The sequence below is a fragment of the Pteropus medius genome, unplaced genomic scaffold (genome assembly GCF_902729225.1).
Source record: "Pteropus medius unplaced genomic scaffold, Ma_sr-lr_union100, whole genome shotgun sequence".
NCBI lineage: Eukaryota > Metazoa > Chordata > Mammalia > Chiroptera > Pteropodidae > Pteropus > Pteropus medius.
In genome coordinates this window covers 414261-432963 of record NW_024350396.1, presented here as the reverse complement: position 1 = coordinate 432963, position 18703 = coordinate 414261, and the positions used below count along the sequence as shown (strand labels likewise).

General features: G+C 46.2%; 1 protein-coding gene across 7 annotated transcripts in view; it reads left to right on the top strand.

Annotated features, from left to right (window-relative positions):
- NLGN4X (neuroligin 4 X-linked) overlaps positions 1-18703 on the top strand; it is a 247268-nt gene that overhangs the window by 51804 nt on the left and 176761 nt on the right. For all 7 annotated transcript variants that reach the window (XM_039839641.1, XM_039839634.1, XM_039839640.1 and 4 more), the window contains one exon: positions 3410-4216. In XM_039839641.1, coding sequence (XP_039695575.1) covers positions 3745-4216 — 472 coding nt within the window. In that variant the 5' untranslated portion in view covers positions 3410-3744. The remainder of the gene's footprint in view (positions 1-3409; positions 4217-18703) is intronic.

Below are 18703 nucleotides of genomic sequence, written 5' to 3'. Positions count from 1 at the left end.
TACAGACGAAACAGCAAAATAAACGTGATCGGGGCCCACCTTATGGAAATACATATTTTAAAATTAAACCGATCTCAAGTCGAGGGACGTGCAGTGTCGGGAGAAGTTTATTGCAGTTTTTATTTCGACTGACTTACAGTCTGACATCCTTGAATGGTGTGAGCCTCGTCTTAATTACGACCTCAGAGAAAAAGACTGCCCCAGAGAGAATGATTCTAAAATACCCAGTCAAGGTATAAATCAGTGGCAGCGCGTCTCTCAGATCGTGCTGTGACCTTGGCAGGGAACACGTGCTATGAAGCCCTTTAGCCCCAAATTGCATGTATTCAATGAAGTCGTGGTTTTTACTTTCTTTCATTCAGACTTTTACTCAGATTTGTGTGGTATCCCATTTTCATTTGGAGAAAATGAAAAACTGTAGATATAAATATAAAAACATAGTATGTAAATATGTTTATCTAATATACATTAAAGATATATATATATTTTTTTACTGAGGTTTCACCCCTTTTCCTGTGTGAAGTTTACACGGGAGGTCTTTCATTTGTTGTCTGCAAGTATATTGTTTGGTTCAGTTTATACTGATTTCTTTCGTGATGTCGATGCATATTCAGTAGTGTATTGTCAAAATCTTCATTACTCGTGATGGCAAAACTTTTCAAGTTTTTAAATGTTCAGATGTCACTTGCAGACACGCACGCGCAGGCACGTCTATCCACACAAACAGGCATGTAGTGCCTCTGGTTATAATCCTTCGGTGTGCCCACAGAAGCTTACGTGCCCACCGGCATTGCAGATCTGGCGAGTTAGTCTGCTGGTCGTCACCCTGAAATGAGTTCGCCCCAGTCCTGTAGAAATGTCTGGAGACACTTTTGACTCTTATAGTGACGAGAAGATGCTCTTGGTGTCCGGTGGGTGGGGACCAGGGACGCTGCTCGGTGCCCTGCATCGTCCAGGACGCTCCCCCGCCACAAAGAGTTACAGGGTCCCGAACATCAGCAGTGCCAAGGTCAGGATACTCTAGACCTGAGATTGTATTCTTTCCATGAAAATTGGCCTAATAATAATAATAATAATAATAATAATAATAATAATAATAATAAATGGAGGAAATGAGGTAGCACTGAACTCGTGACTACTACGGACACCTCACCTAGACCTGGGGTGTGCTCAGAGGCCCCCAAGGTCCCCTCTTCTCCTGCTACTCCATATCTCTCTCTGGCTTTCAGAACCTTGTGGGGAGGGAGGTTTAGCCGGGGGGGAGACTGGGTCACATGACCCCAGCCCAAGGTCTGGGGGTGACGCGTTCGCTTGCACGGTCCTCGCGACTATGGGATTCGTCAGTCGTCCCATCCACGCCGAGTTGGAGGACTGAAGGTGGGGACCGCAATGCCCCCCGGAGTTCGTTCACAGGTGCCAGGACGAATGCACCGACCGAGGCTACCTCTTCCGTGTGCTTTCGGGAGGCCGTGTCACATGTCATGTGGACGCTCTCGTTGAATCCCCAGACGCTTACAGCCGTCACCCCCTTGTGTGTGATTTCCCTCTCTGTGCCTTCTGTTACCCTCAGTGGACCGCGCAGTCCAGAAATCTTCCAAGGAAAATTCCAGAACCGAACAACAGTCCGTTAAGTTTCGAATCGCTCGCCATTCTGAGCAGTGTGGTGGGATGTCACGAGCCCAGCTCCTGGGTGTCATGAGCCATCTCTGTGTCCGGCGTCTCCACCCTGTAGACAGACCTGTTACTCAGTGTCCCTGTGGGTGATCACGCTGACCGGCATGTCACAGTGCTTGTCTTCACGGCACCATTAATTATTTCGCTTCACGAAGGCACCATCCCGTAACTGTTCTCACAGTCTGTTGTTAAAATTCTTCTATTCTCTTGTTGGCTCTTGTTCATTTCTTACTGTGCCTAATTTGTAAATTGATCGTAGGTAGCTGGGTGTAGGAACGGACATAGCGTGTGTGGTGTTTGCTACTGCCCAGGGTTCAAGGCGTCCACTGGACGTCTTATCCAAACAGATCAGGGGAAGGAGGCTCCAAAGCAGAGTTTTCTGGAAGATGGGGCTGTGGAAGAGCTGCCTTGCTCTTGTATGTCTCTTAATGATTTGGACGCTGGGTCACGCCGTGGCGGACATCCAAATGTTGTCTACGGTGCAATGCAAACACAGAGGCGACCCCATACATACATCAGCATCACTAGACGTGATGCCACTTTTCAGTTTCAAAGTTGCGGTCTAGATTTTTTTACCATTTTCATTCAGCCGTGATTCTCAGGCCCCAGAATGTGGCACTTGCCCCCAAAGACATTATAGCTCCACAATAGATCTGTGTGTGATACATTTCATTAAAAAAAAAAAAATGGATCGGTTTGATATATCCTGCTCTGCTGTTCACTTAAAAAAAGACATAATTACGTTCCAGTCCGGAAATACTTTGCATAACTCGCAATGTCTTACCAACCTGTTTGCCCAGTTTCGTGTCGAAGGATGCTGTATTTAAAGGTGTCCTCCTAGCAACACCCGATGACGCGTTTTCTATCCCCAACGGGTCGTTCACGCTGTCCTCTTACACACAGCGTGTTTAAGCCTCCGCGAGCAATGTTCTTCTAGTCTGAGCCCCGGGATCCATGTCGCGATGAAGCGACGAAGCGGATGTTTTAAAAGCTGACTCCGCCCGGGCTCAGATGGACGTTAAGCTTTTAAAATAGGCTTCGGGGTTTACCCTCAGAGGCATATAACGTTCCACGTGTGTCAGCACCTTTAATTGCGAATGCCGTCTCGATGGGACGAGCCCTACGGCTTGTACGTGACATGTCCGTCTCGTTCGGTTTTTGACAAAGATGCCACGAGTCATGGCGATGGCATACGCAGGCTGAATGAAGATGCGTGCTCTTGGGTTGCCTGATGCCTGAGCAGGATGAGTATCCAGTCTATGCTCTTGCCGTTAGGAGATGAGATGCATGATTTTTTGTCATTGTTCTCTGTTAAATATCCACAGGTCTTGAGCCAGTTTGGCCCAGATGTGTGTTTCCTTTTTTCTCATCCCTGAGAACTTAGAGCTCATCAGAGAAGCAGGGGTTGGGGACCCGCGGTCCACCGATGGGGCCATCTCATCAATAACGGTGGAATCGGGTGGCATCGTGACAGTGGTCTGTGTAACGTGTATAGCTTTTGGGGATTTTGCTCGTTCATTTATCGGTGGTTTCAGGTGTCGGGCAAGCAGCAAGGATTGCGACACGCGATAGCCAGTCTGGCTCGATCGCACTCCACAGAGACAGCGCTGTAGAGATTCACGCGTGAATCAGAATTTCATAGCATGAGGTGGAGGGCGGCAGGGAAGAGGCAGCACGTGGCGTGGTGGCAGATGTCTTGGTTTCATCCTCTTTGTCTGCTTTCTTCTTCCACCAGGCGGACCACCCTGCCCTGGAGTTTTCATAAGGAGCCGTCGTCGCCCTCGGGTCGTGTTGGACGGTCACCGCTTCCTGGAAGCCTGCCGCTCGGGGACATAATCCGTTCCGGGATTAAGGGGCGGCTGTTCTCTCGCGATGGGCTGCCTGCAACACCATTTGGTACGTCCGTAACTTCGTGCTCTGTCTATGACCCATCTGCGGGACCCCCTGGCCAGCCCGTCTCCTCTCCCAGGTCTTGGGCTCCCTGGAGAGCCCCCTCTCTCGGCGGCTGGCTTCACGGTGTCGTGTGCTTGGAGCTGTACCCCACAGACACCCGCGGATGTGCAGTGAACAATGTCGACACCCAAAGGGCTGTTATGGCTTCCCCTGTTTTTTACGCCGGTGTGCATCATGGTGAACCCCCACGTCGTCCTGTGGATCACCGCTCTCGCCATCAAGTTCACCCTCATCGACAGCCAGGCACAGTACCCCGTGGTCAGCACAAATTATGGCAAAATCCGGGGCCTACGGACACCGTTGCCCAACGAAATTCTGGGTCCAGTGGAGCAGTTCCTGGGGGTCCCTTACGCCTCGCCTCCCACTGGAGAGAGGCGGTTTCAGCCCCCCGAACCTCCGTCTTCGTGGACCGGGGTTCGGAATGCCACGCAGTTCGCCCCCGTGTGTCCTCAGCACCTGGACGAGAGGTCGCTCTTGCACGACATGCTGCCCATATGGTTCACTGCCAACTTGGATACTCTGATGACCTACGTTCAGGATCAAAATGAGGACTGCCTGTACTTGAACATCTACGTGCCCACGGAAGACGGTAAGCACGCGCTTTAGACAGGAGACCCCTCGCCCCCCGCCCCCGCTCCCTCAGCCGACGAGCCTTGCCGGGAGGGCTTTGTAACGAACGCCCTGTGCCTTTGTAGTCCCTGTGACCTATTAATTGTTTGCTCACGCTGCAAATGCAGATGACGTAGTCACTTCCGATTTGGTCTACGCGTGTTTACCGAGCGTCTCGTGGATGGCCAAGCCTGAAATTAAACTCTTCACGGTATCTAGAGTTTGCTTTTAGCCTTGTTGCTGTGCTCGTTTGCAGGCTCTAGCTGGTGGGAGCGTCTGCGTGTTCCATGGTATACCTGATCCATCCGTGCAGAAAGGAACCTATCGAAAATAATAGAATTAAGAACATTATTGCGTTAAGTTAGCAAACTGGAAATCATAACGAATGCTTCCGTTTGTTTTCATGCCTTGACTTTTGTCGTTTTTTATTTTTTTCTGGTTTGTTTGTTTTGAATCTTGAAAGGAACCACTGATTGTGTCAATTACACAATCAAGGGGTATTTTATGAAACCGTTGGATTTCGTTTTTTAAAATCCATGTCGTTGACCTAAATTTGGGCGCTGTTTTCCCCCAACCTTCGCTGCAATCAAATGGCAAATGTGTGTCATCCGACGATTCTAGCTACATTAGAAAATAATGTGCTCGCTTGAACAAAATGGCTCTTTTGTTTTCAATGACACAATCGCGAAAAAAAAAAGTCTCTGAAAACTGTAATGTTCGATATGATTTAATCCAGCGCTAGTAACACTTGGAGACTTCCTGTCCGTGTAGATTTTAAGCTATAGTATATTATAGAGGTAAACCAGAAGAAAGTTATGCTCTGGGGTGCCACTTTTGTAATTTACCATTTGCTGATGCTATGTTTAGAAAAAGAACGCAAAGCATAGAATCACGCATCTTCCTGGCATTTCAGGAAATAATTGACGAGGATCAAAGGCGTCGCCTGCTACAGAAGCTAATGTGTCCTTTGTAACCTTCATGAAGGGACGTCTTTTCTTTGCCCTTAATCCTGGCAAAGGGTTTTCCAGTGAGATTTGGCCGGCGGTCTGAAAAAACTGATCACGTTATTCAGTGATGTCCCAAACCGGATCTTCTTTCTGTGTGTAGACGCTAAAAGGTGGTGTGAGTGGAGGGTGTCAGGAGCCCCCGGACCACGGTCGCCCATTGTGGACGCCGCAGACAGCCACGGAAAGAAAGGGAAGGGCCGTGCTTCGGCACATGCCCCGTTTCTGGCCTGCGGCCCTTGTCGCCATGGCGACGGAACGCACAGTTATCTCCTGAAGTGCAGGTCCGAGCGCGAGGGCCGGAGAGAACCTGGCATCGGACACCGCACTTCCACGATCCCGCCCAGCTGCCTCGTGGGGACCGGGCCCCAAAAGCGGCTTTGTGCAGACGTCACAGTGTTAGTGATGGCTCCCGAATGCAATTACGGTTTCCATTGTACAAGCCGCCTGGCTGGCCATCCTTGGTCCTAATGAGCTATTCAAATAAAAAATAATAATAATAATAATAGTAATAAAGAAAGAAGGAAAGGCAGAAAGAGGGGAGGAAAGAACTCGAACAGGGGAGTCCATTAGAATGGCTTTCACACTACAGTGGCTGGGCTCGTCTCAGAGCCGGTGACTTTATACAGTTAACCTCACGGACAGTGACCGCACGTCAGGTAGAATGCCGCCTCACAGGAGAGGTGGGACCCAATTGGACCACTCAGGAAGGAAAATCAGTAGCGTCCTTATGACAGAGACAGAGATGTGCGGTTGTGTTTACGGAAACCCTAAGCCATCGCTCCATCGCACTATGGCTCAGGCATGGAGAGGAATCTGGGCCTGTCGACACGTGGGAAGAGCCCCCTGATGGAAAAGCATCTAAACCCAGGGAGCGATCCGAAGCCACTAGTTGACTTCTTGAGCTTTTTTTCGTGCAGTTTCGCACACAGTATCTCGCGTGGTCCCGACGAGGCCGTCGGGCATGTCACAGGGGCGGGAAAGGTAGAACCGATCTTCCGACGGTATGTGGATATTGGGATTTTGCTGGTGAGCGTTCGCAGCTACATGCCTGGCTGTTGGTGTAAACAACAAACCACAGCCTTTCCGGTCAGGAGTTTTGTGGTTTTATTAAGTATTTGCATCAGTTTGAGAATCCGTGTGGGGGCCTAGATAGTTCATTATCGGTTACTCTCTGGAGGATAAACCCCACCCGCAGAATAACACATGGAAATTACAGCTGATTTCCCCAAAGTTCTTATTTTAGGAAACATCTAATTCGCATCAGTACATTTAATTAGCAGTGTAGACAGCGAGATTGGGTATTTGCAATTCAGAATTCCACTCTGGTACTCCGTGTTTTGAGATTTCTCTTTTCGCTTGGATCAGAGGCTGTGGGTGAAGAGCTGGCATCACTTTACTACCCGAAATAGTTCTGAGGACTTTCTATGTGCCAGTCACGTGTTACATGTCAGGGACGTAATGCACGCACCAGTCCCTAATTCTGAGACAGAGACGCTTGTAGGCTCCAACCCTTGGTATCTGCAGATACGTTCCCTTATGTGGCAAAGCAGAATTAAGGTTGCCGATGGAATTCTATTTGCTGATCGGTTGACCTAAAGGTAGGGGGACTGTATCTAGGGTACGTGGGTGGGCCCAGGCCCAATATTTAGTAACAAAGGCCCTTAGTCATGGAAGAGGAAGTCAAAGAAGATATTAGAGCCACAGAAAAAAAAGGTGAGAATCCCAGCTGCTTTGAGGACGGGAGACAGCCAGGAGTCAAAGGATGTGGAAGCCTCTAGAAGCCGGGAAAGTCAAGCAAATGGATTCTCCCCCTGAACCTCCTGTCCCACCCAACAATACAGCCTTGCGAACCTCGATTTCAGCTCAAGGTAACTCCAACCATCTCAACTGAAAGATAATACGTGTGAAAGTTGATACACGAAGCCAGGACGTTCGTACCCATAGAAAAGTCATACCTAGTCTTGGCCGCCTTTCATAGTGTCCGAAATCCAGAGCCAGGGATCTGCCTCACTGGCAAATCAAGGAATTGGTGAAGGCTTCTTCAGAGCTTTCTGAAGGCCCACGTGTTCTCAGGTTCTAATTCACCTGCTTTGTTTTCTGTCTCAAGCATCTAAACACTGGGAGGCTGACATTTGCTGCGTTCCCTCATGCGTATCAAGGAGAAAAATCTCGTTTTAGCTGGCGAGGAGACATTTGGCCCACTAGAAGCTTCAACACGAAAGAAGAGAGCCCGAAGCTTTGCTTCGGCGGGTCATTACGGCCTCGTGGCAAAGAATCCTTAATGTCACATTCAGAAAGGTACACGGATTTTACACGGGGAAATAATGAAGGGCCGTTTCAGTTTTCACAGGCATCTAAGACCGATACTCAGAAGGAATGTCATCGAATAACAGATCGATAGCAAAACGAACGAGTCATCCTCCTTCCTCATCTCTCCCCAGCCCATCTCACTCATGATGGCAGCTGTGCCTCTCTGTGGCTTCTGTCCTACTTATTACCCCTCTTAGCAAAAACTCGTGGGTCCCCCTCCCCCTCGTGGCCTGTCCCTCCAGCACCCAAGATCTGATCCGTTCTGGGCAAAAGGGATTCTCTACTCTTCCAAACACACAATAAGTTCTCGATAAGTTAAGTTATTGACAACATGTAGGTTAATTCCCTCCCCCGTTTTACTGGTGTACCACTGACACACATCGCCGTGTGAGTTTGGGGTGTGCAGCCTCATGATTGCACTGACGTGTGTCCGTTTCCGATGATGACCGCGATAATTGAATTAGCATTCATCATCTCATATATATGCCATAGGAAGCAGGAGAAAAGAAACAAAATGTTTTCTTGTGATGAGGACTCAGGATTGACGCTGATAACCTTCACACACACACACACACACACACACACACGTGTGCGCACACACACACGCGCACACTCACATATACATCATGAAGCCATGCTAACTATAGCCACCGCAGTGGATGGCAAATCCCCAGGACTCAGCCATCTCATGACTGGAAGTTTGGGCCTCGGACCTCCTTCATCTAATTCCCCACCTCCCAGGTAGGCCACCCCTCCTGAGGGAACCACATACGTGATGAGTTTGAGTTTTGGTTTGTTTGTTTTTAGACTCCACGTATAAGTGACACCATGCATGTTTGTCTTCCTCTGTCCGACTTAATTCACTCAGCATAATACCCTCAAAGTCCATCCATATTGTTACAGATACCAGGATTTCCTTATTCTTTTATGGCTGAATCGCATGTCTCTGTGTGTGTGTGTGTGTGTATGTGTGTGTGTGTGTGGTAGCACATCATTATCCATTCATCCATCGATGGACACTTAGGCTGCTTCCATGTGAACTTGGCGGCACAGGTATCTTTTATCTATGCCTTTTAATGTCTATTTGGCTCACTCCTCCAGCTCAGCTTAGAGCAAGGTCAAGAAATTACCAGCCCCGGTTCAAATGCCACCTTGTCCCCTGCCCAGCTGAGAGATGATGGGCATGGTATTAGGCTTGTCTGTGCCTCCGTTTTGTCACGTGTAACGTGGCTTCTGTGATGCGGTGTTTAAGGCATTAATCCGTGTGAAGTGTCTATACTGATATCCCAAGCAGGTGACCACACTGTTATCCGGTGTTAGTGGAACATAATCAATAGAACAGGAAACCAGAACATTTCAGCGAACTCGCACGTGCATATTGGGTCTAACGTGTATGGGATCCAGCACATAATAAATGTGTCTTGGCTAGAACATAATTATTTACTGTCATAGTGGGGAGGGGTCAGCTTCGGAAATGGGGGCAAGAGGCTATTGCTTCTGACACTTCAAAGTGTGTTAACAAAAGGGAGTTTTGAGGGAGTAGCATTTTTTTAAAAGAGCAGAGATTTATTCTGTTCTGCTTTATCCCTGAGCTTTGTTCTGTTTTTCAACCGGAGTTGTCAAATGGATTTTTAGCATCGAATGTAACTTACAGAAATTAATCATCAAGAAAGCATGAAATTCCACCTTTTGGAAGAGTGCGCTCCAACATTCAAAGACAACATTACTACTCATTTTTTTAATGCGAGATAAACGAGAAATCAATTTCCTTTGGCTCCTCATCACAGATAGTCCATTTTTAGGCAGATGGTGGCGAAATCTGTATGAAAAACTAAAACGTAACCAAGTTAACCCGGCGAGACACATTTTAACCATCTACATCGGCATGCAACTACATGAAAATCATGAATGATTCCCGTTTTTGTAGTGCAGATGTAGGTTGTAATTGATAATAATTACGAAAGATTAGTCAATAAATAAGTTCCTGAGAAGAACTAGTGGAAAAGAATTTAGTTTTGTGAACACGGTTAAGCTGGAGTAGGTTTCTGGTTCCCTCCCAGATTAAAGATTTCACCAATTCTGACATAGAACAATGATCTTATTGGAGCTTCAGGAATTATATCCATTTAGAATAATACTGCTGGCTTAGTATGAATCATGTCTATTTGGATAATTTAGCAATACCTTGTTCTAAAAATGAGAATTTTTCCTTACATTTCCTGTTTTCCATTCCATAAATTTTGACTCAATGCCATTTGCAATTTAGACCTTTTTTTCATAATTAGAACAAGTCCACCTTCCCTAGGATATATGAAGAAATCGATTTTCTATATAGTGAAGAGCATAAGCAATATTACGACGAAAGTGTCTGGGGTAGAAATTTCAGATGCCACTTGTCCGCTGGAATATTTGTCCATTTCTGACAATTTGATCATTTTTCTGTAGAATCTTCCCAGCAGGAAACATAATGTCTTTATTTGTTGCCAAATGACAGTCTTGATACTGTCATTTATTTTTCATGTTGTCTTGGCCAAGCCATTCAGCTGTTCTGATATTTAGTGACCGCAGGTATTAATAATAGTAATAGGAGTGAATGTTTCTTGAGGATTATGGTGATTGTGGAGTAAGCGACTGCATAAGAAATAATTATAAAATAGAAACGATCAGTATGTTCTTATAACTTTATTTCTTATCTTTTTTTTTTTTTTTTTGCTAACTTAATATTCATCTCATGACAATTTCCTTTACCGGAAGATTAAGTTCCATGGGTGTGATCATTGGCATCTGGTCCCGGGCTTCCTAGTGTGTGGTTTGTTTCTGCTAAACCGAGCTAGTTTCATAATAAATTGATTTCACGTTCTCTCCTTTGTGTTTTAAGAATTATTTTCCTGAAATTAAAGCAAATGAATTTGAGATGTCCTTATACTGAAATTAAAGCAAATGAATTTGAGATGTCCTTATACTGAAATTAAAGCAAATGAATTTGAGATGTCCTTAGCTTGAGATTTGAGGACCGTGGAGGGGTCATGAGAGGCACAATAGTGGCCGTACTTAAATAAATCATACCTCCAAATCACACGGTCACCTTTCAGGCAAGGGAGGCAGAGCGACGCTCCCAGAAAGATGATTTATATTCATGGACTGACCACCTGTTAAGGTACGATGAAGACGAGACCCTGTAGTCTCTAATTATTTCAAGAGAAGGTTCTACGTTTAGGTTCAGAGGAGTAAGTTTTTACAGATCGGAAGTTGATTGAACAACAACAGCAATAAGGATGAGAACCGTTCCCTGTTAGATGTCTCACGTCTGATTACTTTGGATGGTGAAGGTGGGCGTTGGTGTGTTGGTCTGTGAGGTGTGTCTGTGAGTAGGATGTTGGAGGAAAGCCTGTGAGAGGAAAATGAACATCCACAATGTACTTAAAATCCAATGTGTTTATGATTTTGTGGGGAAAGCTACACTAAACATGGACACTGCCACCCTGCCCCTCTCTCCCTAAACTCTGAACTTGCCCATCATCGCCCAGACCTCATCTGGTCTTCCTTGAGCGTGCTTATGTGTGCAGAGCTCACGTGTGCCCTGGGGAGACTCCGTTCCCATCCATAAGGCAGGAACGCTGGACGTGTTGCTTTGTTCCAAGCAGAGGTGCTCTGGTGGTAGCCTCGACAAGACATGAAGTCTGTTCAACTGTACTTGAAAAAAAAAAAATCAATGATGGGTAGCAGACTTTCCTAAAAACAGAGAATGCCTGCCTTCATTCCAAACCAAAAAACAAAACAAAACAAAAAAACGACAAAAAAAAACCGTGTTTACAAACACTCCTGTTCTTCTTCCTTAAAACTGATGTTTTGAGCTACACTCTGTTCCATCTCTTTTGTGACATGATCGATCATTCCATCAAAAAGTGAATATCTGGTTTCACCTAACGCTCCATCTGCCTGCTATGTATTGAGTTTAGTCCCAGTTCGAGTTACTCTATTGACCTCCTGACCCCAACTCTTGATTTTTCATGTCTTGTTGTCTGTCTTCCATTTGTTATTCTCTTTAGAGACCTTTCAGCCCATTCACTGAAAAATTGTGGAGAAAACAAATCACTCTTCACAGTTACCACATGCAAGGCGTGGTGGGGCCAGTTTAAGGGGGTGATTAAAAGAAAGGGAAGCCCTTCGCTGGGAAAGGCAGGGAGCCCCAACAGAACTCGAGTTCCAAAAGGGGATTCGCGGGCACCGAGAATTTAGGGGGTGCTTTAAGACTTCAGAGAAAAAGAGAGGCAAATTTGAAAGTTGATGTTTTGCTTCGAGGCCCCGTGATGGAAAGTTTCCGGCATTCTTGAGATGAATATGCGAGGCGTCTACACACCTACTGTGCAACAAGGAGACAATTTCTCGGTTTTCTGATATTAGCTCCGCGGAGTGGCTCCTCTGGATGGACAAGCCATGAGAAGGGAGCTGCTTTGATAATGTAATTTAACATGCAAATGACTCACTTGGGTTTTTTTTTTTGGTTTTTTTTGTTTTTTGCATTGTTACATTTTTGACATTGGAGGATTTATACATGGAACTCCATCCACAGGAATTCCAATGCACATTATTTTCTTCTCTGCAGACTGTGCAGTAAGATTGAATCAAAGAACATCAGGTTCCATTCTTACTAAATTCAAATGTACACATCATTGCCTGGAATTTGGGGGGCAGGGAATCTATTAAAATCAGTCCCCGCAGTCAGATTCCCCACAATTTTTCATCTGTTGAAATAATGTCATCACTATCTATCTTGTAATGGATCCATCCAGATAACTAGTATGAACTCAACTAATAATATTGATTTTGCATGTTGAAATAATACATTTGAAAATAGAGTACACCTAGAAAACAGCATTTTTCCCAGGAAAATTAAAGTGTTAAAAAAAAAACCTAAATTCAATTAGATATTTCTTTTTGAGCCAAAAGCAGATAATAAGGAGATCAGATCTGGCATATCGGGTTTTCCGAGGTCATGTCATATTTTTTTTTAAGAAAGGGGATTTTGGTACGTCGCGTTCACCTGGGAGTCAGTGACCGAGGGCGCCAGCTAGGACTTCGACCGCGGAATGATCCCGTTTCCCACGTGGAAGGCGTTTTAGGGGTCATGTCACATAGACCCTTTCACAGTGTAGTACTTCCCTGTTGTGGACCCCTCTGCAGCTCTAAGCGGAGATGACCTCCAATCTCATGCTCTCAAGTATCAGTGTCCTCGCAAGGGTTCAGCCCATTGCAGGCGGTAAAGCCTTGGAAGGCAGGGGCGTTTGGGAACTCAGCGAGTGAATCATCTGCCTGGATGCAGGGAGCCAATGAATGATGAATGATGGACACGCCCTGGTCAGTCAAAGACCTCTGCAGCTTGGGAGGGGGTTTCATTTCGTTGGCGGAGAGGGTTGGGTCCTCCAGCAACGGAGCTGAAGCAACTTCGAGTTCTTCTCTCGCTCAGGGGTTGCTTTGGAGGCAAGACACGTGCCCCCCTCCACACACACACACACACACACACACTTTCCAGCGCCTTCTGCATACGGCTTCATGACCCTCTCCTCCCCCTTCCTAGCCTACAGTATGTAGACTAGAAATAGAAGCTCTTATTTTGTGTGTTGAAGGGTTTTGGTAGACAGTATTTCATTAGTTTCACGTGTTCAACAATGTAGCGATTGGACATTTTTATGCCCTACGACGTGATCGCCCCACGGATTCTAGTGATCACCCGTCACCAAGCCAACTTATCGTGATATTGTGGCCTCTATTCCCTTCACCCTTTTCCACCCATTGTCTTCCCATCCTCACCTCCCCTGTTCAACTATCACTTTCGTCTGTATCTTTGAGTTTGTTTCAGTTTTGTTTTGTTTTGTTTTTTTAGACTCCATATATAAGCGAAACCATATGTTATTTGTCCTTCCTCGACTTATTTCGCTCAGCATAACATCCTCTAGGTCCTTCCCGTTGTCGCAAACGGTTATGATGTCATTCTTTTTAATGGCCGAGTAATATTCCATTGCATAGATATACCATAGCTTCTTTATCCAACCGTCTGAGGCTGTTTCCATGTCTTGGCTATTGTAAATAATGCTACAGTGAACATCGGGATGCATAGATCTTTTGAAAGTAGTATTTTCATTTCCTTTGGATCAATACCCAGAAATGGAATTGCTGAGTCACACGATAGTCCTGTTTTTAACTTTTTGAGAGACCCCTGGATTGTTTCCCAGAGTGGCAGCTCCAGCTGCCAGTCCCATGTCCTTCCGTGGATGTCTCGGTCCCAACTATTACTGCTGCTGTCAACCGATAGGTAGGCTTTGCTTCTTATCGATCACAGTAGGAGTCGTGACTGAACCCAGAGTTTGTGTTAGATTGTTTTCTTTTTTGCCAAGTACATTAGGCTCTTGTTTTATGCATGTTGAACCTGAAGCCGCATGTTTTTATATTTTTAGAGGAATATCACATTTTACAATATGATTTAGAAAGTGAAAGAAAATACGGTCCCTCTGCTTCTGATGACACACGGTCTGCGTACACCAGGACGAAGCGATTTGCTGCTAGGGCTCAGATTTCCCCACAGGATGCTGACAGCTCAACAATTACCAGTCGCAGCCAAGCCAGAGTGTTTGCTGTGTGCGTGTGTTTTTGAAATACCAAGCCCCCGAGGTGTTACGTGGGAAAGCAGCGTTAAAATTGCAATAGAACGGCCAACAAACTGAATAATTGGTTTATAGTTTGAGGAAGGCAGTGGGTTGCCTGTATTTAAAATGCAACTGGCTATAATTTAATTTAACAGCGATGGAGCCACTTCCTAGGAATTAATTAAAGTTCACAGGTTGGAAAAGAGTCGAGATCATCATCTTAGAAGGCTTTGTCCAGACTTAGGGGAAAATGAGCTTCCTGTGGCATTTCTTTCTACTTACGCTTTTGTAGTCGTGTGTTACTTTTATTATCGTCAGCATCGTTTTTAAAATTAGTTTAGCCATGAGGCGGTACTGTGAGCTGTGAGCCCGAGGGGGATGTAGGGGTCTACGAGATTCGGAATCATTATTCTAAGACCACAGACTATCCGCTGGCATCTCTGAAAAACATTTCTAGACCATGTTATGGTTATTAATCCTTTGGACTTCTCTCGCGTCATGGGTTTGGAGTTGACATGCATTATGGGCTCTGTTGTGTACTCCCCAGAGATCTGTTGAAGTCCCAGCCCTCAGGACCTATGAATATCGTGTATTTGGAAATAGGATTTTTGCAGATGCGATCAAGTAAAGATGAGGTCATGTTGTATGAGCGAGGACTCTAAATCCAGAATGCTTGGAGTTCATATAAGAAGAGACTCAGAGACACACAAGGAGAATGCCTTGGGAAGAGAGAGGCCGAGGCTGGAGGGATACACCTACACGCCAGGCCATGACAGGCGATACTGGAAACCAGCAGAAAAAAAGAAGTGAAAGACAGACATGGAACACAGTCTCCCTCAGTGCCCGCAAAGGGTATCGACCCTGCTGACCCCTTAATTTTGGTTGTTTGTCCTACGGAACTGTGAGACAATGAACTTATGAAACTCGTCTTGTTGGAAGCCACCCAAGGTGTAGTAGTACAATGCAGATTCTGTATGTATTGTCTGCACATCCCGTCTATGCCAGAAGAAGCCAGAACAGGTGTTGTCTGCATCCAGATTCCTAAAATCCTCTGTCAGTACCCAGTGCTGTCACTGAGGAAGCCTTCCTCACACTCTTGGCATCTCATGGCTGTCTCGCACCCCTCTGCCCATGGCACAGAGTGGCCTTGGCTCCCAGCCCCCCGAGGCAGGGGTTTTTCCACCACCATGCTGTTCTGAGCCACAAGCCACATTCGCCTACTGAACATTTTTCCTGGAAAGGAAGAGATTCAGCACCTCCGTCTTCCACTCCCTTTCCTTCCTCGAGAATCCATGTGGGGCCTGGCTGTTCCCTCTGAGACATCTGCATCTGTGTCTGCTAGGTCCTAAGGATTCCCTTTTTCTGGAGGGTTCCAGGCACCTGCACCACGCCTGTTTGTGCGGGCACGCGTGGTGGCCCTTCCACGATCCTCGCTTCCTGGTGTTCACGTTTGTCATGGCATCCCATCCACCTGCGTGTGGGCCTAAGACGTGCATCTCAAGTGACGGGAGACCACTTCCACAATGACATTGTCTCAGAAGCTGGACCTGGCGTCTTGCAAGCAGAGCCTTTCTGTTGGCTTCTAGGTTCTCATGCTCCGATGGGACATGCCGCCTTGTCATGAGCATCTCTGTGGCCAGAAAACCAAGGGCTGCGCCTGCCAACAGCCAGCAAAGGATGGAGACATCTGGTCCAGCAGGCCACAAGAATCACGTCCTGCCAACAAGCTCGTGAGCTCGGAAGGTATCTTGCCTGGTCACTCAGATTTCAGACAGGACCACGGCTTTGGCCAAATGCCTTCATGGAAGCCTCTGGAGAGTCCCTGACATAGGACCCTGTAAGCTCTGCCTGGATTCCTGATACACAAAAACCATGATAGAATAAATATGTTGTTTTAAGCCATTACATTTGCGGTAATTAGTTAGACAGCATTCAATAACCAGCACGACACGATACGGAAAATGAATGGATTTCCAAAGTTGGCAAAATTATAACTCAGGTTCCAGTTATATATTATGTCACTGGTTGGAGCGATATATATTTTGAGATGTATTGAGCTGTTTTTATTTAGGAATGATTTCATGGCCAGCGAAAGAAATTCGGGTTAAATTTACTTCTGGGGGGAAAAAAAAAAGGAATTTGTTGGCTCAGTGTTCCGAGGATTCTAGCAGGAGATGTCACTTCAGAAACGATGTCCTCAGATCTGAACCATTGTCATAAACAACTGGCATTTGTGGTCCATCTTTCCTCCTCCCTCTTGGCTTTCTTCAATTGAAGCTGTCTCCACGGAGCGGCAAAAAGTGGTCACTAGCATTTCCATGTGATGTTGTCCTTGAGCTCAGAGCAGCACGTGGATGTGGGAATCATGCTTATCGGCCCAGGTTGGCTCGCAGGCCAACTTCGACCCAATTTCTGTATCGAGGGTAAAGACACTTGGATGGGCATGGGGTAGGTACATATTTCTTCTGGATGAGGAGAAGGTTGTGTGAGGCCAACAGAAAGTAGCTCAGGGTAGATGGTTCCCCGAAGGAACATTGGATGCTGAGCAAGCAAAACCCAGAGATGGCCATCGTCATCTGTCATCTTAGGCATAGTGACTGAAGCAGAAAGAAGGGTGTAGGTGCACGGACTGGATGAGCATGGGTGGCAAAACCCCACCTAGAATATTTCTTTTCCTTCAGCTAAAAAGAAGAGCCTGGGAATTTGAAAACGGGAAACTTTGCTGCTGTTGTTTTGTAAACATGGGGACCTCGTAGTGACATCTAGTGATAAAGAGACAGGAACTTCTAGCAGTTCAGGAATTTTTATTTAGACATCCTCGAGGCAGTACCACCTGGGGTACTGCATAGCAGGGTGCCTTCTGGGACTGGACTATGTCAGCCGATGGCATATTGCAGGTAGGGTGAGCTGTAACTCCAGGTAAAAAATCTTGACCTTAAATGGGTGAAGATGTTTCAGACGGCGTATGACCTGCTGTGCCTTCCCTTTGTTGCGTGAGTTCCAGCTGATGGGGTAAGTTTGCTGAAGGATCAGCCGATTCTGAGAGTTGATCTAGGGGGAAAATGAAATTCGATTTGAACAAATTTTAGCCTGAGCTTTATTGGTCAGGAAAAAGGCTTGGGGAAGGCGGAAGGTTGCATGATGGGGCACCGGACAAATGACTGACCGGGTGGCATCTAGTGCTCCCTCAGGGAATTCTGTGGGAAGCACAGAAGGTCATAAGAAGGTCATACTCAACTGCTTCCTCCCGCTCACTGGGCTTCTTCGGGACAGTTTGAGGGGTGTGGGTTCTCAACCTGGTCTTCGCTTCTCGTGCGGCCGGTAGATCTAAGGAGGCACCGTGAGTGGCCTTACTTCTTTGTGTTTCTTTGGCTCATTTGCGACAGTTTCTCTGCATGAACCCGAGACATTAGAAAAAGTGTGGTTTCTAGGTTTATTCATTCACTTAGGGAGTACTTACTGAGCGTGTTCTAACTGGCTAGCCACTTGAAAGTGGCCCCATCCCGTTTGTCGCAGACCACGCAGGGGTAGACGGACGCCATTTAGTATCCCCCGTGCTGAGATGTGGAACGTCGGGGAGACACGGGCACATCTGGAAGGAACACGTGTCCCAGGCTCAGAGGGTCTGAATCCACTGGGGATGGATTTGAAGGACAGTAACTGACCACATTGCTGGATGGGAAGGGGGAGTTTCAGGTGGATAGAGGAGCGTATTTGAGGATGGAGCCCCAAGGCTGATGTCGCCATCAGTTCTCTGAGGGTCATCAGTTCAAAGAACGAGCAGGTGGGTTTGAAGTCTTTGCTCGGCCGAGCGTGCAAAGTGCGGTCACCGCTAGTAGTCCTTACATTGCACGTCAACATGCTACACCGTCATCAAGTGACCTACAGAGGATGTTGACAGTTGAGAGCTCATGAAAATTGAGAAAGCCAACAACGACAGGAATGCAGCTGAAAGGAGGCCTCACTTCCTCTAGAGACGGGTCACAGGAGTGGACATTATGACTCATAAGCTGAATCCACTTCTGGGGCTGGCCCCAAGAATCTGATTCATGGCCTTGGTGGTGAGGCTGATGAAGATTTTTAATATAATATAGTAGCCATCAACAAGATATATTTATATATTAAAATGGTTCTATTTATAGGACTGCTTATTTGAAGGGTATGAATAAAGATAGGGCTAATTATATGACTAATGGTCATAAACAAGACCTCAGAAAATCGGACTTGAAACATTTTTAACCCAAGTATAAACAAATATTTCTTTCTGCCATTAGAACAGATAGGAAAATATAATGAACCCCATTAAAGAAGCCATGGTCTATACAGTCTACAGTAACTTTCTGGAGTGACTTATATCAATTAATAGCAAATTGAGTTAAGAAACACGCAAAGGACACTGCCAACCCACAGATGAATAAATATACAAGATAAAAGTGATAGGAATGATAATAGTCGATGATTTTTATAATAGTGATACAAACACAGGTGATGATGGTGATGGTGATG